This window comes from Phyllobates terribilis, unplaced genomic scaffold (genome assembly GCF_046119375.1).
Source record: "Phyllobates terribilis strain yellow unplaced genomic scaffold, ASM4611937v1 Scaffold_8__6_contigs__length_399053987, whole genome shotgun sequence".
NCBI lineage: Eukaryota > Metazoa > Chordata > Amphibia > Anura > Dendrobatidae > Phyllobates > Phyllobates terribilis.
Genome location: NW_027362768.1, coordinates 112,714,676 through 112,737,818, shown reverse-complemented (window position 1 = coordinate 112,737,818; position 23,143 = coordinate 112,714,676). Strand labels below are relative to the sequence as shown.

Genomic DNA, 23,143 nt, shown 5'->3' with positions numbered 1-23,143 from the left:
TAAACATAAAAGTGTGGGTCAATTATTATACAACCCCTATGTTTAATATTTTGTGGAATAACCCTTGTTTGCAATTACAGCTAATAATCGTCTTTTATAAGACCTGATCAGGCCGGCACAGGTCTGTGGAGTTATCTTGGCCCACTCCTCCATGCAGATCTTCTCCAAGTTATCTAGGTTCTTTGGGTGTCTCATGTGGACTTTATTCTTGAGCTTCTTCCACAAGTTTTCAATTGGGTTAAGGTCAGGAGACTGACTAGGCCACTCCAACACCTTGACTTTTTCCCTCTTGAACCAGGCCTTGGTTTTCTTGGCTGTGTGCTTTGGGTCGTTGTCTTGTTGGAAGATGAAATTATGACCCATCTTAAGATCCTTGATGGAGGAGCGGAGGTTCTTGGCCAAAATCTCCAGGTAGGCCATGCTATCCATCTTCCCATGGATGCGGACCAGATGGCCAGGCCCCTTGGCAGAGAAACAGCCCCACAGCATGATGCTGCCACCACCATGCTTGACTGTAGGGATGGTATTCTTGGGGTCGTATGCAGTGCCATCCAGTCTCCAAACGTCACGTGTGTGGTTGGCGCCAAAGATCTCGATCTTGGTCTCATCAGACCATAAAACCTTGAACCAGTCTGTCTCAGAGTCCTCCAAGTGATCATGAGCAAACTGTAGACGAGCCTTGACATGACGCTTTGAAAGTAAAGGTACCTTACGGGCTCATCTGGAACGGAGACCATTGCGGTGGAGTACGTTACTTATGGTATTGACTGAAACCAATGTCCCCACTGCCATGAGATCTTCCCGGAGCTCCTTCCTTGTTGTCCTTGGGTTAGCCTTGACTCTTCGGACAAGCCTGGCCTCGGCACGGGAGGACACTTTCAAAGGCTGTCCTGGCCGTGGAAGGCTAACAGTAGTTCCATAAGCCTTCCACTTACGGATGATGCTCCCAACAGTGGAGACAGGTAGGCCCAACTCCTTGGAAAGGGTTTTGTACCCCTTGCCAGCCTTGTGACCCTCCACGATCTTGTCTCTGATGGCCTTGGAATGCTCCTTTGTCTTTCCCATGTTGACCATGTCTGAGTGCTGTTCACAAGTTTGGGGAGGGTCTTAAATAGTCAGAAAAGGCTGGCAAAAGAGATCTTTAATCCACACATGTGAAGCTCATTATTCTTGGTGCCTGAACTACTTCTTAATAGTTTTGGGGGACCAAACAGAATTCTTGTGGTTTGAGGGGTTGAATAATAAATGACACTCTGAATTAACTTTTAACGTTTTTAAAAAAAACAAAAAACAAAAACAAAATTTGCTGCAGTGCATTTCCCACTTCCAGGCTGATCTACAGTACAAATGTCACAATGCCAAGTTAATTCCGCATGTGTCAACCAGCTAAATCTGCAGGGGGTTGAATACTACTTGTAGGCACTGTAACTCAAGGGGGCTGAATAATATTGCACTCCCCACTTTTCAGTTTTTAATTTGTTAAAAAAGTTAAAAATATCCAATACTTTTCATTCCACTTCACGATTGTGTCCCACTTGTTGTTGATTCTTCCCAAAAAAAATTAGAATTTTATCTCTTTTTGTGTGAAGCCAGAAATGTGGCAAAAGGTAGAAAAGTTCAAGGGGGCCAAAAACTTTCACAATGCACTGTAAGCCTCTGGTAAAAACAATCAGCTCAGCAGGTGCTCATAGAGCAGCCTCTGCTGGACAGAAATTCTACAGTTCAATGCCATGTATGTGAGCTTAAACTCAGCTGCTTATTTAAAGCACCACTCCATTGTTTTTTTATTTCAGCGCTTGAGTGGTGCTACTTATCTAAAATCCCTAAGTCTAGTCTTATACGTCCCAGTGACCATTATCATCAGTTTCTGCTACAATCGGAACGAGGCCAGAACTCTGTCTCTCCTAGACTTACATTGAGAGCTTAAGACTGTTACCTCTGACTTCCAATCAGTCAGACATTGTGGTTGCAAGATGGCAATGCAGGACGGGAACGGCGCCAGGAAGAGCTGAAGACAGAGGCTGGCAAGTATAAGACTAGGGTCAGGGAACTTAGATTAGCAGCACCACTCCAGCTTTGAAATAAAAAAAAATGCTGGAGTGGTGCTTTAATGGAGGCAACTTTTTTATTAATTTATTGATTTAGAAAATAAATTTTCAGACACCTTTTGAGATACATTTGGGACCCTTTTAATGACTTTTATCTATTAGCCAGAGAACAGTTGTACAGAACACCTCTTTGCAGGACCCAGCACATTCATGCATTGCTAGGATAAGGCATTGATTTCAATGAGAAGTGTATCATGCTTTATGTCATTGTGGTGGCAGGTAGAGATGAGCGGTGTTCGACTAGAACTGTTCGCCAATCTCAAATTCGAGCTGTTTTGGGCGGTGTTCGAGATGTTCGATGAACCCGAAAGATTTGCAAAAAATTCGGCTGTTCGAGGTTATGTTCGATAACTGTTCATGCACCAAAAGCGTGTCCTGCATGTCTGGCGCTATTTAGAGCACCAATCATGCAGGGATTGTCTGCCACTCACTGTAATGCCACAGCCATGGTGGTTGTGGCATTACAGTGGTAGCCCAAATCGATGGGAACAGTGCTCACAGTGAAACATGAAAAGCCGGCAATTCAGCAGCGGCATGCACCGGTACCCGACAATTTAGAACAGAAAGAATAGAGTATCACACATAGATTAGATAGATAGAAACATGTCAGTCACATATATATGAAGTACAGTGACAGTGTTGATTACTGTACTTGTCATTTAGTGTAAAGGATTTATTAAAAAAAATAATAGTGCTTTCATGCACCGTCTCTTGGCATTTCAGCAGCGGTACCCGACAATTTAGAATAGAAGGAATAGAGAATCACACATAGATTAGATAGAAACATGTCAGTCACATATATATGAAGTACAGTGACAGTGTTGCTTACTATACTTGTCATTTAGTGTTAAAGGATTTATTAAAAAAAATATTAGTGTTTTCATGCACCGTCTCTTTAAAAAAGCCGGCCGGCATTTTAGCAGCGGTACCCGACAATTTAGAATAGAAGGAATAGAGAATCACACATAGATTAGATAGATAGAAACATGTCAGTCACATATATATGAAGTACAGTGACAGTGTTGATTACTGTACTTGTCATTTAGTGTTAAAATAAAGGATTTATTTAAAAAAAAATTGGCGTGGGGTTCTCCATAATTTTAGGCTCTAGCGGAGGTTAAGCAGACGGCTGGGGCAGATGTTTGAAGCCTGGGAAGGGGGTAATACCCACGGAGCTTCCCAGTCTTCTAATATCAGCCCCCAGCTGAATACCTAGCCTTTACTAGCTATTAAAATGGGGGACCCCCCCCAAAAAATGACGTGTGGTCCTGCCTATTTTAATAGCTAGCAAAGGCTAGGCAGACAGCTGGGGGCTGATATTAATAGCCTAGGAAGGGTGCCATGAATATTGGCCCCCTCCCAGGCTAGAAACACCAGCCGTCAGCAGCCCCAGAAATGGCGCATCCATAGGATGCGCCAATTCTGGCACTTAGCCTCGCTCTTCCCACTGCCCTGTAGCGGTGGCAGTGGGGTAGTAGAGCTGGGGTTGATGTCACCTTATAATGCCAGCTGACATCAAGCCCAGGTTAGTAATGGAGAGGCGTCTATAAGACACCCCCATTACTAACCCCATAGTCAAAGTTAAAAAAAAACACAAACACTCAGAATAAAGTCCTTTAATTGAAATAAAGACACAATTCTTTATTGTTCTAAATTAAACCATACTTACCATCACGCCCATCCAGCTGAAGCCAATGTCTTCTGCAATAAAAATAAAATAATAAAGCAACATGATCCTTACCTTTCGATGGTTCCCACGACGGCTTCAGCTCTGCTACATTCACATAGCAGGCTGGATCGCAGCAGAACGCTGCCATCCAGCTTGCCATGCCGCACACACTGAGAAGCGCAGGCATGCTGTGCTCCTCAGTGTCTCGCTGTGACGGCATAAAGATGAGCCGAGTTCATGTCCAATGAACTCGGCTCACCTCAGGCACGTCACTGACAGCGTGGGAAAATTCTCCTTCACTCAGCGCTTCAGCGTGAGAATTTTCCCACGCTGTCAGTGACGTGCATGAGGTGAGCTGAGTTCATTGGACATGAACTCGGCTCATCTGGATGCCGTCACAGCGAGACACTGAGGAGCGCAAGCAAGCCTGCGCTTCTCAGTGTGTGCGGGATGACAGGCTGGATGGCAGCTTTCTGCTGCGGTCCAGCCTGTCATCTCGATGTAGCAGAGCTGGAGCTGTCCTGGGAACCATCGAAAGGTAAGGATCATGTTGCTTTATTATTTTTCTTTTATTGCAGGAGATCGTTGGCTTCAGCTGGAATGGGCGTGATGGTAAGTATGGTTTAATTTAGAACAATAAAGAATTGTGTGTTTATTTCAATTAAAGGACTTTATTCTGGGTGTTTGTGTTTTTTTTTAGCTTTGACTATGGGGTTAGTAATGGGGGTGTCTTATAGACGCCTCTCCATTACTAACCTGGGCTTGATGTCAGCTGGCATTATAAGCTGACATCAACCCCAGCCCTATTACCCCACTGCCACCGCTACAGGGCAGTGGGAAGAGCGAGACTAAGTGCCAGAATTGGCGCATCCTATGGATGCGCCATTTCTGGGATGGCTGACGGCTGGTGTTTCTAGCCTGGGAGGGGGCCAATATTCATGGCACCCTTCCTGGGCTATTAATATCAGCCCCCAGCTGTCTGCCTAGCCTTTTCTAGCTATAAAAATAGGGGGGATCCCACGTCATCTTTTTGGGGGGGTCCCCCATTTTAATAGCTAGTAAAGGCTAGGTAGGTATTCAGCTGGGGGCTGATATTAGTAGCCTGGGAAGCTCCATGGGTATTACCCCCTTCCCAGGCTTCAAACATCTGCCCCAGCTGTCTGCTTAACCTCCGCTAGAGACTAAAATTACGGGGAACCCCACGCCAATTTTTTTTTTAATAAATCCTTTATTTTAACACTAAATGACAAGTACAGTAACCAACACTATCACTGTACTTATTATATATGTGACTGACATGTTTCTATCTATCTAATCTATGTGTGAAGCTCTATTCTTTCTGTTCTAAATTGTCGGGTACCGCTTCTGAATTGCCGGCCGGCTTTTTTAAAGAGACGGTGCATGAAAACACTAATATTTTTTTTAATAAATCCTTTACACTAAATGACAAGTACAGTAACCAACACTGTCACTGTACTTCTTATATATGTGACTGACATGTTTCTTTCTATCTAATCTATGTGTGATGCTCTATTCCTTCTTGTCTAAATTGTCGGGTACCGATGTATGCCGCTGCTGAATTGCCGGCCGGCTTTTTTAAAGAGAGCATCTTCTGAGCAGTTTGTCAGCTTTTGGAATCCTTTGAAGGTGTTTTCTATTATGTTTCTATGTGTTTTTGTTTGCCTGCCATTGGTTTTAACGGTGTTCGACAGTGTTCTAAGGTGTTCGACGAACAGTTCGACGAACAGTTCCTCGAACATCCCGGTGTTCGACGAACCGAACCGAACCCGAACACTACGGGGGTGGCTCAACACTAGTGGCAGGTACATTTTACATTTGCTAAGAGGTCCAGCACCAATTGCATGGGGTGCTAGCAGCAGAATATCCTATATTAGCATATCGTCAATAGACCCATTTAAGGGTGCAGTCAGACAGGCGTATAAATCGGAACAAAATCAGAATGCAGTGCACGTACTGGCTGGTGGCTCTCCTGACCTGGGCGTGACAGCCTCATGTACTTCTATACAGCTGTCATCCTCAGGTCGGGAGAGCTGCCAGCCAATATGTGCATTGTGGTCCGATTTATATGGCTGTCTGACTGCGCCCTAACAAAAAGGAATTGTTTAAAGTGGACAATCCTTTCAACCCTTGTTCATCCATATAATAATAATAATAATTACTTTTAAACAGGTTTATGAAGTTTATTAATAACATATTTATGAAGCCAAATAAATAGTAGCTGGGATGAGGCACTGCTAATAGTAATACAAATAAATGTAAATATAGCACAATTATTGCTGCAAAATTGGACCGGGTTCAAAAGGGAGGATTTCAGCTGATATGAATTTCGTTTAAGTTACTGATAATAATTTTATGTCTTTCTACAGCAATTTTTGTGTTTGCTAAAATAATTTCATGCTCCAGATAACATGAGTGATATTGAAATAATAATGAGTTCTATAAAAGTCTTGCCATTCGCATATTGTCTGCTGTTAATTTTATACCCTACAGAACTGATCTTTTGTAGAGCAAAAGTATTTATGGTGCAACGTTAGGTCACCCAAATTGAGATCCTTCTTTTTGTTATAGCCTAATAAATGAATTTACAACTAATTTAGTATTAAAGCAAAAAAAAAAGGGATAAATCACAATGACCAGATAACGAGTCAGTGATTGTGCGATGGGAAAATCATGTGGGAAATACAGAAATTCTATCAACGCAAATAAATCAATACTAATTCAATTAAATGACTTTGATGGAATATATTAACACTGGCATTTCGTACACCAGTCTTTTTCTAAGTTGCACTTTGTAATATGCTTATAATATATTAAGAGTGTCTCGCATTTTAATAATTTCAGTACATCTCTCAAAGTCAAATTGATAGAAAATATGGCATTAATTATAGTAAATTTGTTGGGTTATAAAAGACCACAATCTTTTCTGGTATAACTCACCCATTTTCAACCACTTCCTGACGTTTGATGTAAATATAAGTCACATGTAGGGTGTGGATGTATGAAGCAGGCTAAAAAGCTATGCTGTCTACTTAAACGGTGTTCGCTGGCTGCATTACACAGTTAGCACCTACCTCTACCACCACTGATGAGAACTAGCCTTAGGAAAGAGTCAGTCGCAGAGACAGTCGTATAGCTTGGAAGAGGATCGCAACGCAATGCTCGGGCTGGCTGTCGGTTCTCCTTACCAAGCGTGACAGCTGCATAAAAATACATGCTGTCATGCTCGGGTTGGGAGAGCCGCCAGGCAGCCCGAGCATTGCGTTGCGATCTGCGTCTGAGTTATACAGCCAACTTACTCTTCCTTTAATCTCTGCTGTTTGCAACCTGAGATGTTATTTTCTGACCATGGGATGTAGGTGATTCTAACTTGGAAGGCATCTGTATGATCACCAATTACCACTTCCATGGCCTATTGAAGGCCCTCCATTGGAGTCATTCTGGTACGTAAGATTAGTAGTACAGTATACAATGAAATTAACAAAGTACTGTTGTAACAAATCCTCTGATGGCAGTGAGAGGGACTCAAAAATATGTAAAAAGAAATTAAACAGCAAAAAAGAAATTCTGAAAAAATAATAATGAAAAAAAAAACTTTTTCTAACTTACAAAATAAAGAAATTGAAAAATTCATATTTGGCATAAGTACAATATATGAATATAAAAACTACTTAACCCAAATGGTAGACACCAAAAAGACTCTGTCCACTTTGTTGGAGGTGGGTGAAAGTGACGGGAAATCACCAACAGTTTCAACATTTTTGTACAGCCTCTCGTTACACAAAAAATTGTGATATTTTAAAACTTTTTTACACCAGAATTCTGGCGTTAAAGTTGTTATGATACAAGACTTTGTCTCTTGTAAGAATGGGATGAAAAATAAAAGTGGAAAAATGAAAAATTACTGCAGGGGATTAAAAAAAAGATGGTACGAACCACAAAAAATGGGAATAAAAAATATTTTTTCCAGCAAATTACTAGTATGCAACAAATCTGGTGCAGATTAAAGGAGTTATCCACTACATTTGATGACTGGGTTAATTGGTCCAAAGTGTTGCCAAAATAAAAAATTAGACATGCTCACCTACAGGCACTCTATATTCCTGTCTAAATATTCTGCACTACATTAGCACATTCATTTAATGTAAAAAAACAACTCCTTTAATATACAGTCATACATAATACATGAAAGCAAGAGTATTTTAAAGTTGCCAGCCAATGTTATTCTGAACAATATCTGCACATAGACTAAAGATCTAAATACATAAAATAAAAAATAAAGACATATTGTAAATTGTCTTCATTTAAACATATTGTAGAATTTTGTGTATTCTATTCTTCTTCAGAACTATATGTCTCCATGGTTACACACTACAGAACAAAACATGTAGTATGTACCAACAACCATGTGTTACTTCACAACCTTTACCCCTGCTTTTACTGTCTACCACTAAGCATGAGAAAATTAAGAAACCCATGACTGCAGCATCTGACTACACACAGGGTGAGTTTGTAGTCTGTCACCATGGAGACACATAGCACTACCTCGGATCTATTGAAGCAAAACCAACACTTTTTTCAAAATTGTTTAATTTTTTCTTTTTTCTTTTAGATGCTTCAAAGAAATAAAAATGATCACAAACTATTCATAGCCTTAAAATGAGCAGTAAAAAAATAAGGAAATCCCTTTTTTTTGAATACTTGCAAGTTTGCTTGATTCTCAGTTTTGTTCTGAAGATCTTAGTACATTGAGATAGACTGGTTGTTCGATGTGAGATGTCTGATAACTCTATTCAAAAGTCAGTGTAGTCAGTGGATCCCTGGCAGACAGTCTGTCTAAAATTACTCTGCTGTTCTGCTCAAAACTGGGTTGGCTCTGTGCCGCAGCCGGGCTAAAGCTGCTTGCCAGCGGCAGTGATATTTGCTGAAGAAATATTTAATAAAAAGAAAATCCTTTCAACTAGTTTTTTTCTTAGTGTAAAATACCTATTTTTATGTTATAAGATCAAAACTCACTTTCAAATACACAGATGAAATAAAAAGAAGAACATCAAGGGACTTACCTTTTCCAAAGGGCTTTCTACCCGAGGAATGCTGATCATCGGCATCTGTGCCAAATTATCAATGGGAGACTTTTCATGTTCTGCCTGCCGTCCTTTAAAATTGTTAACCACACAAACAACCTGTGTAAGACAAACATTTTGTAATTTATTGTAGCTTTCATATGTATATGTCTCAATTTTAAAAAGTGGAATACATAGAAGAGAGCTGGGCCATACCAAAGCTTCTTCCATTAAAGGAATTTTATTATTTCTGTGTATGGGGCTAAGAACGAACAGGCAGGTAGAGCGCCAATCTCTGCCAGCTAAGAGTGGTCTACCACTCCTGCCGATGATTCTGGGGCTTCCACTGATGTCAAATAGACAGAGCAGCGTCTTCTCTTCAACTTTACTTTTTTGACAGAGCATCTTTGCCGGCTCCCTGCTACCGAACTGCAGGGACCTGGCTGTCAATCAGCATGTCATCTGCAATAAATCTCCATCAACAGAGCAGAAAGAAAGAGAAGGTGCTGCTCTTCTGACGATAGGTGAAATGAAGCAGATGAGCCAGCAAAGTTTGTCCCCATGCAGAACAGGCAAGTAGCTAGCAACTACCTGCCTGTTAGTTCTTAGCGCCGTACAAAAAAATAATAAAAGTTCTGGATAACCCCTTTAAAGTCCTGCTACCAAGTACAGAAAAGCCTGGTGATTATTTCCCCTCCCACCAACTTTCCAATCCTCCATTTAAGTTTGCAGTTGAAGAGGGGAGTCCGGCACAGGTTCTTGCAGCTCCGTAGCAAAATAAATTAGATTATCCCAAGACATTTTGGAATTCCCCCTGGTCCTGCCCTCAATCATTCCCAAAATTACCTTAAAATCCTTTCTAAAGCCTATTTTGCAGAAACCATGGCACTTTTTCAGTTTGGTTCACCATTTTACCCAAGTCAAATCGTGACTGTTTGCAAATTTGGGATTCCATTAAAAGACCTCAACTTTCCAAGTTATACCTACTGAACCAGGCACACTGCCCCAACTCACTCCTTCACTAGGAAACTCCAACAGGGTCTTGTCAATATACATGTCCATTACAACTTACTGTATATAGGGAATAAACTACATAGGATTTTCAATACATACCAGAAACACGGCTATTGATATTCCAATAAGAAACCCGGCTATGACATCTGACCAGTGATTTCGATATTCTGCCACTCTGTTTATTCCAGTAAGAAATGCCAGACACATTAAGCCCAGGCATAGGACAGGTTTGGCAAGTCGTGTCCCTTTGGCTTTAATGGTGCTGGTAATGTACATCTGTGGAATAAATATAAAATACATCAGTGATAATAATACATTAAAAAACAATACAAGAGGAAAGACTGTTCTGTTTGTGACCTCCATCTATTAGCCAGAGTGGAAAGCTGCTGAAAACACCAATCCACCCACCCCCCACGCTGGTGGATTCTTCACTCCCATGCATGATATCGTCACCTACTTATTTTTTATTTATTATTATTATTTATTATTATAGTGCCATTTATTCCATGGCGCTTTACATGTGAAAAGGAGTATACATTGCAAATTACAATTACAGTAATCTTGAACATAAATGAGTCAGTGACTGGTACAGGAGGAGAGAGGACCCTGCCCGCGATGACTCACAATCTACAGGGGATGGGTGAGGATACAGTAAGTGAGGGCAGAGCTAGTCGTGCAGCGGTATGGGGGAACGAGGGTTACTGCAGGTTGTAGGCTTGTCAGTTTTTTAAATGAGTGTCATGTACAGGTAATACTGCATTTCCGCTCTCGGAATTTTTGGACATCTGTAAATTCTCCCAACGACAATAGCTAATTTCCATGATATAGCAATCCTGCACCAATCACCTGGTTGCCTATGATGATGATGATGATGTGATGATGCTTTTAAGGAGGTTTTCCCCATAAATTAGATGTAAATAATAAGTTGTGTAACTTTTTAACATTGTCTAATAATTTAGGTGCACAAAGTCCTCCAGTAGCCGGAAAATCCAGGCAGCTTGGATTTCGGTCCTCTGCTCATCAAACGATAATGTGTGTTGTGTTGAAATAGATCGCACTTGGACCAATATTATTCAATGGGGCCGTGCACATGTCTGAATTTTTTAGTTGGCAATGCCTGGGGGAGGAAAAAAATTACAACATGCACAACTAGCATGTGATTCAGATCGCACTTGGCCATGCAAGTCAATGAGTTTATGGAAAACATCGGACCATACTCGGATGACATCGGAGGGTGGTGTGATTTCCATGGACTGACGGAATGGAGAAGACAGAGAAATATTTTTTTTTGGATGAAGAACAAAGAAAGGCAGCACTACCCTGCATGTCTCCCCTGCTACCTTTCATATCGCGACAATGTCCCACCTAAAGGAATAAAGGACTATTAGATTGAAGATTCCGTGAGTGCTACCTTTCTTTGTTCTTCATCTGAATTCATTTGTATTTGGCTTGTTGCACCACCAAAAGAATCTAACAGCATGTTGACTGAGACAACACATGGTAATTTCTGCTGGTTGCACATGGTGTGGTGCCGAAATACTTCTCTAGCCCAGAAGAAATATTTTTTTATATCTTCTCATCTGAGAAAAGCAGATCACACTATGATCACACTCTTATCAATCTCTGATCACACTATAATCACACTCTTATCAATCTATGATTAGAGTTTAATCAGCATAATCGACCTGATTTTTTTTGGATGAGAGAAAATACAGTGGTGTGACCCTAGCCTAATTGAGGCTTTGGAGATGATTACATCTTAATGCTGGAGGTTTAGTAGCCAATCAGCAATGAAATGATCTTCAGTTTAGTTTTCTGGTGAAAAGGCGTTATTATTCAATAACACTATTATCTCTTATTTATATACATAAATCCCATAATATCATAACATAAAAGTTAACATTTTAGTAAAAACTAGCATTATCATGGCCACTGGCTTCTAGGTGACTATAGTTTGAGCATGATACATCAGAGATGATAGTAGTGTTCGTTTTACCGAAACTAATTCTTCACTGGACAGGTTCCATTAATCGTTACGAATCGGCCATTGTGCAGTAATGTTAAGTAATGTAAACAAAATATATTGTATTGTAAAGCTTATTTTCTAGAATTAGGCATTTTTGTAAAGTAAGCACATTGGTCTCGTTGAGATTTTTATTATAAATGTTTTCACGCACTATTTTGAAGTAGACAAAGACAGTGATTGTTGGCGATGCTGATGTTGACCTTGGGCGAAGTTGAGCGAAATTGCTGTGTGCTGCATAATCACAGAGAAAATGTTCAATTTCTTTAGAACAGAAATCTGTCTTGAGCATTTGGACACATATCAAGTAAGGACAATAGCTTGTCATAAAAAGTAATGTGCCTAGTCTTGTGGAATGGACACCGCTCTTTCCAATTTTATTGCTGGGTAGAAAAGCTTGTAAAATGAACCTCCATATTATGCTACTAAAATGAAAAGTGGTTGAAATATAGTCATGTTATTATTTCGTGGAAGCTGCTTTGGAGCGGGCCTCCTGTTCTCGGGAACCTTTTTTTTTTTTTTTTTATCCAAGATGAGCATAAAGTTGAAACACCATAATATGTTAATGAAATAATACTCATCTTCATAGGCGGATTATAATGAGGGCAATCCGGGCTACCGCCTGGGGCCCCGAGCCTGCAGGGGACCCGCGGCTCCGGGCGGGGTGTCTAATGCCGGATTGCCCTCGTTATATGTGCGGGCCGCCGCCGCACATACCGGTAGCAGTGGCGGGAGGGGGGCCCCGGACCGCTCCCCCAGCAGTGGCCGCCGCTACTTCTTCATCGGCCGGGCCAGCACTGCAGCAGTTAACTTCCCTGTGCTGGCCCGGCCGTGTTACTGCTAGGAGACACGCCCCTGTGCACGGCCGTGTCTCCTAGCTGTGATGTCACGCAGTGCGCGCCCGGCCTGCACTGCTGCAACGGAGAAGTCAGAGCAGGCAGGAGGAATGGAGCCGGGGGATGGTGAGTCTGTGTGTGTGTATGTGTATGTGTGTATGTGTATGTGTGTATGTGTGTATGTGTGTATGTGTGTGTGTGTGTGTGTGCAGGCAGATATCATTGTGTGATGTCTGTTTATATGTATTTTTGTGTTTCAAATGTGTTTATGCGTGTATGTATATGTCTGTATATGTTTGTGTGTGTGCGTGACTGCATGCGTGACTGCGTGCGGCCTCCTGCTGAGCATAATTGGCGCCGTGCGGCCTCCTGCTGTCTCGGGGGGCGCCGTGCGGCCTCCTACTATTTATAGATGGCGCTGTGCGGGCTCTCGCTGTGTATAGATGGCACCGTGCGGCCCCCTGCTGTGTATAGATAGCGCCGTGCGGCCCCCTGCTGTGTATAGATGGCGCCGTGCGGCCTCCTGCTGTGTGTAGATGATGCCGTGCGGCACCCTGCTGTGTATAGATGGCGCCGTGCGGCCCTCTGCTGCGTATAGATGGCGCCATGCGGCCCCCGCTGTGTATAGATGGTGCCGTGCGGCCCCCTGCTGTGTATAGATGACGCTGTGCGGCCTCCTGCTGTGCATAGATGGCGCCATGCGGCCTCCTGCTGTGTATAGATGGCACCGTGCGGCCTCCTGCTGTGTATAGATGGCACCGTGCAGCCTCCTGCTGAGTATAGATGGCGCCGTGCGGCCTCCTGCTGTGTATAGATGGCTAAGTGCGGCCTCCTGCTGAGTATAGATGGCACCGTGCGGCCTCCTGCTGTCTCTGGGGGGGCGCCATGCGGCCTCCCGCTGTGTATAGATGGCGCCGTGTGGCCTTTTGCTGTGTATAGATAGCTAAGTGCGGCCCCTGCTGTGTATAGATGGCACCATGCGGCCTCCTGCTGTGTATAGATGGCTACGTGTGGCCTCCTGCTGAGTATAGATGGCACCTTGCGGCCTCCTGATGTCTCTGGGGGGGGCACCGTGCGGCCTCCCGCTGTGTATAGATGGCGCCGTGCGGCTTCCTGCTGTGTATAGATGGCGCCATGCGGCCCCCTGCTGTGTATAGATGGCGCCGTGCGGCCTCCTGCTGTGTATAGATGGCTACATGCGGCCTCCTGTTGAGTATAGATGGCGCCGTGCGGCCTCCTGCTGTCTCTGGGGGGGTGTCGCGCGGCCTCCCGCTGTGTATAGATGGCGCCGTGCGGCCCCCTGCTGTGTATAGATGGCGCCGTGCGGCCTCCTGCTGTGTACAGATGGCTACGTGCGGCCTCCTGCTGAGTATAGATGGCGCCGTGTGGCCTCCTGATGTCTCTGGGGGGGGGCGCCATGCGGCCTCCCGCTGTGTATAGATGGCGCCGTGCGGCCTCCTGCTGTGTATAGATGGCTACGTGCGGCCTCCTGCTGAGTATAGATTGCGCCGTGCAGCCTTCTGTTGTCTCTTGGGGGGAGCCGTGCGGCCTCCCGCTATGTATAGATGGCGCTGTGCGGCCTCCTGCTGTGTATAGATGGCGCCGTGCGGCCTCCCGCTGTGTATAGATGGCTATGTGCGGCCTCCAGCTGTGTATAGATGGCTGCGTGCGGCCTCCTGCTGTGTATAGATGGCACCGTGCAGCCTCCCGCTGTGTATAGATGGCTACGTGTGCTCAATATTGAGTCATACAATTAATGTAAGGCTATGTGCCTACGATACAGAAATGTTCCGGATTTTTTTTGTGCGTTTCTGCATCTCCCTGGCAGAAAAAACGCATGCGGATTTTACATGCGGATTGTACATGCGGATTTTACATGCGGATTGTGCATGCATTTTCCTGCCAGGGACATGCGGATGTGAAGCGTTCTTCACTTGCATTTCCGCATGCGGGTTGACAAGCGCTTTCCAAGCGATTTTAGCATCACTTGGAAAGTGCTTGACAACTTGGGCACACTATATAAATCCATGCAACCAGCATGGATTTATATAGTGTGACTGTAAAAGAATGGTAAAAAATAAAAAATATATACTTACCTTCTGATGGCCCGCCGACGTCAGCGGTCGCGTAACCCGTCACATGACTAAATGACGTCACGGCACAGAAAGCTGCCATCCAGCCTGTCTTCCCGCAGACACTGAGAAGCGCAGGCTTGCTTGCGCTCCTCAGTGTCTGGCTGTGACGGCATCCAGATGAGCCTACAATAAACTCAGCTCACCTCATGCACGTCACTGACAGCGTGGGAGAATTCTCCTGCGCATGTGGTGAGCGTGAGAGACTCGGCTCATCTGGATGCCGTCACAACCTGACACTGAGGAGCGCAAGCAAGCCTACGCTTCTCAGTGTCTGTGGGATGACAGGCTGGATGGCAGCTTTCTGCTGCGGTCCAGCCTGTCATCTCGATGTAGCAGAGCTGGAGCTGTCCTGGGAACCATCGAAAGGTAAGGATGATGTTGGTTTATTATTTTACTTTTATTGCAGGAGATCGTTGGCTTCAGCTGGAATGGGCGTGATGGTAAGTATGGTTTAATTTAGAACAATAAAGAATTGTGTGTTTATTTCAATTAAAGGACTTTATTCTGGGTGTTTGTGTTTTTTTTTTAACTTTGACTATGGGGTTAGTAATGGGGTTGTGTTATACTTGCCTCTCCATTACTAACCTGGGCTTGATGTCAGCTGGCATTAGAAGCTGACATCAACCCCAACCCTATTTCCCCACTGCCACCGCTACAGGGCAGTGGGAAGAGCGAGGCTAAGTGCCAGAATTGGCGCATCCTATGGATGCACCATTTCTGGGGCGGCTGACGGCTGGTGTTTCTAGCCTTGGAGGGGGCCAATATTCATGGCACCCCTCCAAGGCTATTAATATCAGCCCCCAGCTGTCTGCCTAGCCTTTGCTAGCTATTAAAATAGGGGGGACCCCATGTCATTTTTTTGTGGTCCCCCATTTTAATAGTTAGTAAAGGCTAGGTATTCAGCTGGGGGCTGATATTAGTAGCCTGGGAAGCTCCGTGGGTATTACCCCCTTCCCAGGCTTCAAACATCTGCCCCAGCCGTCTGCTTAACCTCCGCTAGAGACTAAAATTACGGGGAACCCCACGCCAATTTTTTCTTTAATAAATCCTTTATTTTAACACTAAATGACAAGTACAGTAAGCAACACTGTCACTGTACTTATTATATATGTGACTGACATGATTCTATCTATCTAATCTATGTGTGATGCTCTATCTTTCTGTTCTAAATTGTCGGGTACCGATGCTGAATTGCCGGCCGGCTTTTTTAAAGAGACGGTGCATGAAAACACTATTATTTTTTTAAATAAATCCTTTAACACTAAATGACAAGTACAGTAACCGACACTGTCACTGTACTTCTTATATATGTGACTGACATGTTTCTATCTATCTAATCTATGTATGAAGCTCTATTCTTTCTGTTCTAAATTGTCGGGTACCGGTATATGCCGCTGATGAATTGCCGGCTTTTCATGTTTCACTGTGAGCACTGTTCCCATCGATTTGGGCAACCACTGTAATGCCACAACCACCATGGCTGTGGCATTAACGTCTTAAAAAAATATTAATTCCTGCTATTCCATTTAATTGTAATGTAAGGGAGATAATGTAATGTCAGCGCTTGAGCAGGAGAATTCTCCCACGCGGGGATGGCATTCTGATGACAGGCTGGATCGCAGCTGAGTGCTGCCATCCAGCTTGTCATCCTTCAGAGACACTGCAGAGCGCAGGCATTATGTGAACTTCCGATTCCGGTATTCGATATTGTAAAAGTATCGGAACTCAGTATCGGAACTCCGATACAGCGAATATCGGTCGATGCCCGATATTTCAGTTTCGGAATGCTCAACACTATCTATAACTGCTCTTTCTTGTGAAATGGAGCCATGTAATACCACATTTGTCCTGCAGTGGCACCCTCACATCCTCATTTATGTTACTGTAGAATCTTATTGTTTATTATAATTATCAATCTTAACCCAATAATTCCTCATTTAGAGCATAGTTTCTGTATGTAAAATTCAGTTTTACATGCAGAATTAAAGAACAGATGTGTCCACCCCAACGATTGGGGTGCCGATGTCGGTAAAGCGCTGTGAAATTATTGGTGCTATAAAAGTGAGTAAAACAAATAAATAACAAAATAAAAATGAACTGTAATTTTTTATCAAATAAAATTGAATACAATATTACAACATGCGATCAAATTCCTTGACAGGCTGTAATTCACATACAATTCTATGTCAATAGAAAAATCCTGTATGACAGATTACCCTTAACAGGGTTATTTGGGACTTTAACATGGATGGCCTATTCTTAGGATAGGTCATCAATGTCTGATTGGTAGGGGTGCGACACCCAACTCCACAGCCGATCAGCTGCTCCTGGTGACGGCGACAGCTGGAACCGCTAAGGTACGAAACTGTACAGCACAGCTCCACCGAAGGAATAGTGGCTGCGGCTAGGTACTGCACATCCACTCTCTGTTGATTTGAATAGGAGGTACATGTGCAGTACCACGTCATGACCACTATACAATCGACAGGGCTGTGCTGTTCAGCTCCAGCCGCCGCTGACACCTGGGACAGCTGTAAAGGAGTGGAGGAATGGTAAATGTGCAGTAATTGAGTGGCTCTTTTTAAAAAGGAACCCAAGTATGTGTTCTAAAGCTTGCATGGACATAATAAGAACTAGAAAAACAAGCATGTGCATTTTTTCATATTTTTAGAAAAATGACAGGTAGACTTTAAATTGTATTGTTTAGTGATGAGCGAATCTGCCAAAATGTCAATTCAAAAGTGTCCAAAACATCTAATTGGCATCAAAATTATTCAATGCCAGATAAATATTCATTATCATGATTTAGGGTCTCTCCAGACCCCAAAGTATAATAAACAAGGGGCGAAAAAAATACCTTGCCGCTCATCAGTCCAATCGCCGCAGTCTGGGGTCCATTCCGCCAAACGTTCAGTCCTCTGCATGTCCACTTTGGCTGTTCTGTTATCTTTAATTAGTGCTGGAGTTTCCTGCGTCAAGTTGGCCCGTGATGTCATGATGCTCATGGTGATGTCACCACATGGGTCATGATGTCATTATGATATGTTGTATGTCATCCGAGGAATTAACTTGGCCATGGGGACACATGTTGTGTTGTCATTACACCACTACACACTTGTGATATCACAACGTGCGTCATGACGTCTGTGGCCTACTCGACAAAGGAAACCCCAGCACAGAGTGAAAATGGCGTAATAGTCGAAGAAGCCGCACAGAGCATCAGAGAGTGGGCTGTGATGATGAGACAGGTGAGTGGCGGGGTAAGAATTTTCTTTTCTGGGCATCTTCAATTCAGCAAAATGGTGGAATGGCTGGCCTCCATTTTACTGAAGTTGAACAACCTGAATTGTAAAAAACTCACTCAAAAATTCACATTTTTTCAAAACAGTTCATCTAGTGCAGTAAATATTTCCAGCAAAGGTAAGAAAGTAGAGTAAATTTGTAAACACATTGGGCCCAATTCATGAAAGCTTTTTCACCATTTTGGATAAAAAAAAGCATTAAAATGTTGCAAAATTGTGGTGCAACTTGATGCTATACTAAAATTTTGCGATTTTTGGCGCTCTCATGCCATTTTCACCCAGCTCTGACAAAGTGGGCAGAACTGGGGCAGGACAGGGGTGTGGCGACCGCTGCTAATCGAGGGGCTGGAGTGGGATCTGTAAAGAGGTGCCCACCTCTTGTCTGACGCTCCTGATTCATGTTGACACATACGCCTCTTCATGAATCAGGAGCCTTTGACTCCGCACATCTCCTCATCAAGACCAGTGTGAAAATTGCCGCTCTTGATGAATCGGGCTCATTGAATTACTTATTAACTATTCTTCTCTTGCAGCAAATGTTATCCAATGTAAAACTGCATACACGTAAATTATATCACAATGATAGGTGTCGGAGCCTTCCCGAAGATAATATTACTACTCAGTCGTCTATGAGAAATAAATATTTCTAGTTCCTATGTGTAACCTACTGATTCTAAAGAAGCCAGTCACAATAATTTACAATGGGCAATTATGTGCATTATCAAGCAGCGACAAGAAGTGTTAGTAATAATAATAATTTACACGTGGCAAATTCAAGAACAGTTGTTTCCAAATGATAAAAATGGTGTTCAAGAATAGGAAAAATCAATCATTCATGTGTGAAAATGTTTCTTATTTTAGTATTTGCTCATGATAAGCGCACAGTCTAGAAATCAGTTTCTGTGTAAGAATTACTATTTCTACAGAATAGAAATGAGTAACGATACCACCAGTGGAAACATAATCATCTCTTTGACCTTTACACCCCACACACGCCAAAGACACACTGAATTTAGATTGTAAGTCCCAATGGGAACAGTAATGACAATGTCTATGAATCGCTTTGGAATTAATGGCGTGGAATATTTTTCTTTCCTATTAAAAGGTAGAATGATGGCTAAGAATACATTTTTATTTAGTTATTCTTGAGGTATTGCAATGCTAGGATTTTTTGTAAAATACTTCATTTCCTTATTTTGCTTTCTGCTCTCCCAAACACCATGCTGCTGTGCTGTTTCCAATGGCCAGTTCATGCTTCTTTAGAAGCTGCTTTCAACTGCTGCTCAGCCAAGATCTCTACTCCTTTTACAAACAATCAGAAAAAAGAAATCCTCTTTCTGAGCCTCTCTGCTCTCCATTGAATATTCAGAGGAGTTTCCCCAACTCTTTTTATAAACAGAGTACAGAACTATAGATTTTAAAGGTAATATGTCAGCAGGTTTTTGCTATGTAATCTGAGAGCAGCATAAAGTTGTGCCTGAGAACCTTACTTCAGCGATGTGTCACTTACTAAGCTGTGTTGCAGTGTTTTATCAGCAGTAGATTATCACTACAAGACTAGGTGTTTTGTGTCTCCTAGTCAACTGCTCTGCGTAACCCCACCCCCACCAATGATTAGCAGCTTTCCTTCAATGTACACAGAAAGCTGCCAATCAGTGATGAGGGTGGGGTTACATAATGCTTCGCATTCTGAGCTCTGCTAGAGAAAACAGTAATTGTATCAAAATGACAGCAGGCAGACTTGCAAGTGACACATCACTGGAATAAAGGTCTCAGCCCATACATTGTGCTGCTTTCAGATTATGTAGCAAAAACCCTTTAACTGAGCAGCTGTCATGATACTGTTGTTTTATAACCCGGGACCAGCGTCTCCTACCTTGTCCCTAATGCTAGAGGTACCCTATCTATCCCTGTTCCCCAGATTACTTCTGATGGTGAAGATGCTGGGGCCACGTACCTTGCTGTTCTCCTGAATCATCCCTAATCTGTCTGCTTCCCCACCCAGGCAAGTGGGGAGGAATAATGTATGTAAACACACAAACCAGACAAACAAGGAAAGGACGTATAGGGATAAATGAACATACCAAACATACAAAATATGCACTCTCAGACAACTCTTCACCAGGCAGTACAAGACTTAACACTGGCAATCCAGATTGCCAGAGCAGAGACTATATAGTGGAGGGGAATGGCTGATACTGCTCAGCAGAGAACTTCCAAGAAGGAAGCTACAGAGACTCAAAGCTGAACAGTTTAATTCTAGCACTGCTGAAAGAAAAAAGCACCATTTAATAAGAGGGAGAAGTGCTTCTATTCAATGCAGGAGTATGTGAATTCAGACGCTGTGGCCTTCTAGTTCCTCTCTGTCTAGGTAAACCCATGACAGCAGCAGTTGAAAGCAGCGTCTAAAGAAGCATTAACTGGTAATGTGAACTAGCACTGCAACATAGCGTTTGGGAGAGCAGGAACATAAGTAAGGTAATTGTTGGAAGTCTATTTCTAAAAATATAAAATACATTTTCAATATCAGGAGGATAACTAAAAAAAGTTTAGTTACTCTTTGATCTTAAACTATTTAATATTTTGAGTGCATAAAATCATTGGAATTGCTACATATCTTTTATGTAGCATGGCAGTTATACTGTGCCAAAGATGGGCTATATATGTACAATAAACAGATGAAATATCTTCTGCTGAATTTTCAGAGCAGGATATGCAGCGGAAATGCTGCAAACTTACAGCTGATTTCCACCTTTGCTTAGTGAATATCCACAATATAATTTGACATGCTATGAATATAAAATTTGCAATGCTGGATAGTTTTAGCTTTTCATAGAATCTCATCCACAAGTCTAGTACTATAATAGGCTGACGATTTTTCTTATAGATTTTCCACTGCATATTTAACCCATATGGAAATAGCTTAACACTAGGACTACTGGACTCGTGACCCCGCCTAGAACTACTGAAAGGAGTCATTTTGACTCCTTGCTTGTTTTCGTTTATTTTTAGAGTTTCATTTGTGGTTATTTATTAATAATTATATTTTTTGTAATGTATTATTATTGTGAGATCCAACAGTAATGCTTTTGATTGTTTTTTTTCTGCTTTTCTTATTTTTCTACAGAAAATAACAATAATTATAATAGACGTTTTTCAAACATTTTTTTTTTATTCAAGTGCACACATATAAACAACAACTGAAGAACAAAAAGCAGAGAAAATGTAGGTGGAGGAGCATAAAAATGAAAATATGGCGCAGAATTCACCTTCTAAACATTTGGTGTTTCGCATTTTAGGCATTGCCTTTGATTTATGGCAGTACATTGCCCACACAAAGACTTACCACAAGTCTTACAATTTCCGACAGATCTATTTTTCTTGCACTTTTCTTTGATCTGGCAAAATTTTGTTTGAACCATCACTTCTGAGCATGTAGAAACTTGGGACGTGGAACCCTTTTCCCTATCTGTGACATAAGGACCACTCAACTCTCTCACAAGCGTTTGCAAAAATGCCTTGCGTGACATTTTTTGGTGGGTAATCTCCTTGAATATTATCCATGCATTTATACCCGCAAAGTCTAAGGCATTTTCAAATGCATGAACAGGCCATCTCCTTGTGCATGTTCGTGTGGTATATTTTCGTGCCATCTGATCCACTACATCTACTCCATATTTTGTTTCATTGTAAAACTTTACCGTTTCTGGAGTTTTTTTAGCGGAATCAGACGCAACAACAACATCTGGATGGACGGAACTCAAAATGACAACATTTTTGTTGGGCTTTCCTTGATATACTGTAAGTGTAAAATTGTCTTCATTTCTAAACACTTTAGTGTTGTACAATTCCTCTTTCATGGATTTTATTTCTTTAGGCACTTCTCGCCTTATCTTGTTCAGTGTTCCCACGATGGTTGTTCCTTTGCTTTTTAGCTGTTTAGCTAATTTTACTGAAGTAAAATAATTATCGGTTGTAACATTGCGACCTTTTTTCAAAAACGGGTCCAATAACTTCATTACCACATGGTCAGCTAAACGGTCCTCAGCACGGCGTGTGTCATCTTTGCCTAGATAAGGGAAGCCATTTGCCAGATATTTGCTCCTCTTATCAACAGCTAGCCAATATTTGTGGCCACATTTATCTGGTTTGGAAGGCATGTACTGCGTGAATGGACACCTAGTTTTGCTTGGGAAAAGTTGCTCATCCACCATTATGTATGGTCCAGGTTTGTAACACGCAATACAATTTTCAATAAACCTGTCCCACACAGTAGAAAATAGAGCAAACTTGTCCGTTTGCAGTCTCTCCGATCGAGTAGATTTCTCATCAAATCTGAGAAACCTCATAATTTCAACAAAGCGGTCCCTAGACATTGTCGCTTTGCAAAACGGTATTCCCCAGTCATTACACCAAATACTGCTAATCGAGTGACGGTTCGTGCCAGATATTCCACGAGCATAGAATATCGCAATGAATGCATCTAGCTCCTCATCAGATAGAGTAAACTGTAAATTATTGTTCCTGCATGCTTCTGCAAGCGTACAGTTCTTTATATGTGTCAATATATATGAATCAAAAAATAAACGCCATGCGCTCAAAGGACTATCGATAATGATATTTCTTCTGGCGTATCCTGTAGGGCCAAGTGCTTCTCGAAGAATATTTTGGCTGTCACGCCTACCAGGCAAGTGTTCTCCAATTTCAACAGGTTTCCATTGAATACCATCCGCTGAAACTAGTATTCCTTCAGATTCGCCTTCTCTGGTGTTTGTTGTTGCATTACCTTCGCCGCCATCATTATCTGTTGTTCTTTCATTTCTGGGACGTTTTGCTGATTTTTTTCTGTCCACGACCAGGAGGATGGTCACGAGGCAACATAACTGCATGAGCCCGATCCCCAGTTGATGTGCTTAGAATATCTGGAAAAAAGTTGATGAATATTTAGAATTTTTGTTTTGTAAGGGTCCGTGCA

General features: G+C 42.4%; 1 protein-coding gene across 1 annotated transcript in view; it reads right to left on the bottom strand.

Annotated features, from left to right (window-relative positions):
- Positions 1 to 23,143, bottom strand: part of PLPPR5 (phospholipid phosphatase related 5) — a 314,497-nt gene that overhangs the window by 74,422 nt on the left and 216,932 nt on the right. Inside the window, exons 4-5 of the mRNA XM_073643231.1 lie at positions 9,972 to 10,148; positions 8,859 to 8,978 (exon numbers count right to left, since the gene is read on the bottom strand). Of these exons, the coding sequence (XP_073499332.1) occupies positions 8,859 to 8,978; positions 9,972 to 10,148 (297 nt within the window). The remainder of the gene's footprint in view (positions 1 to 8,858; positions 8,979 to 9,971; positions 10,149 to 23,143) is intronic.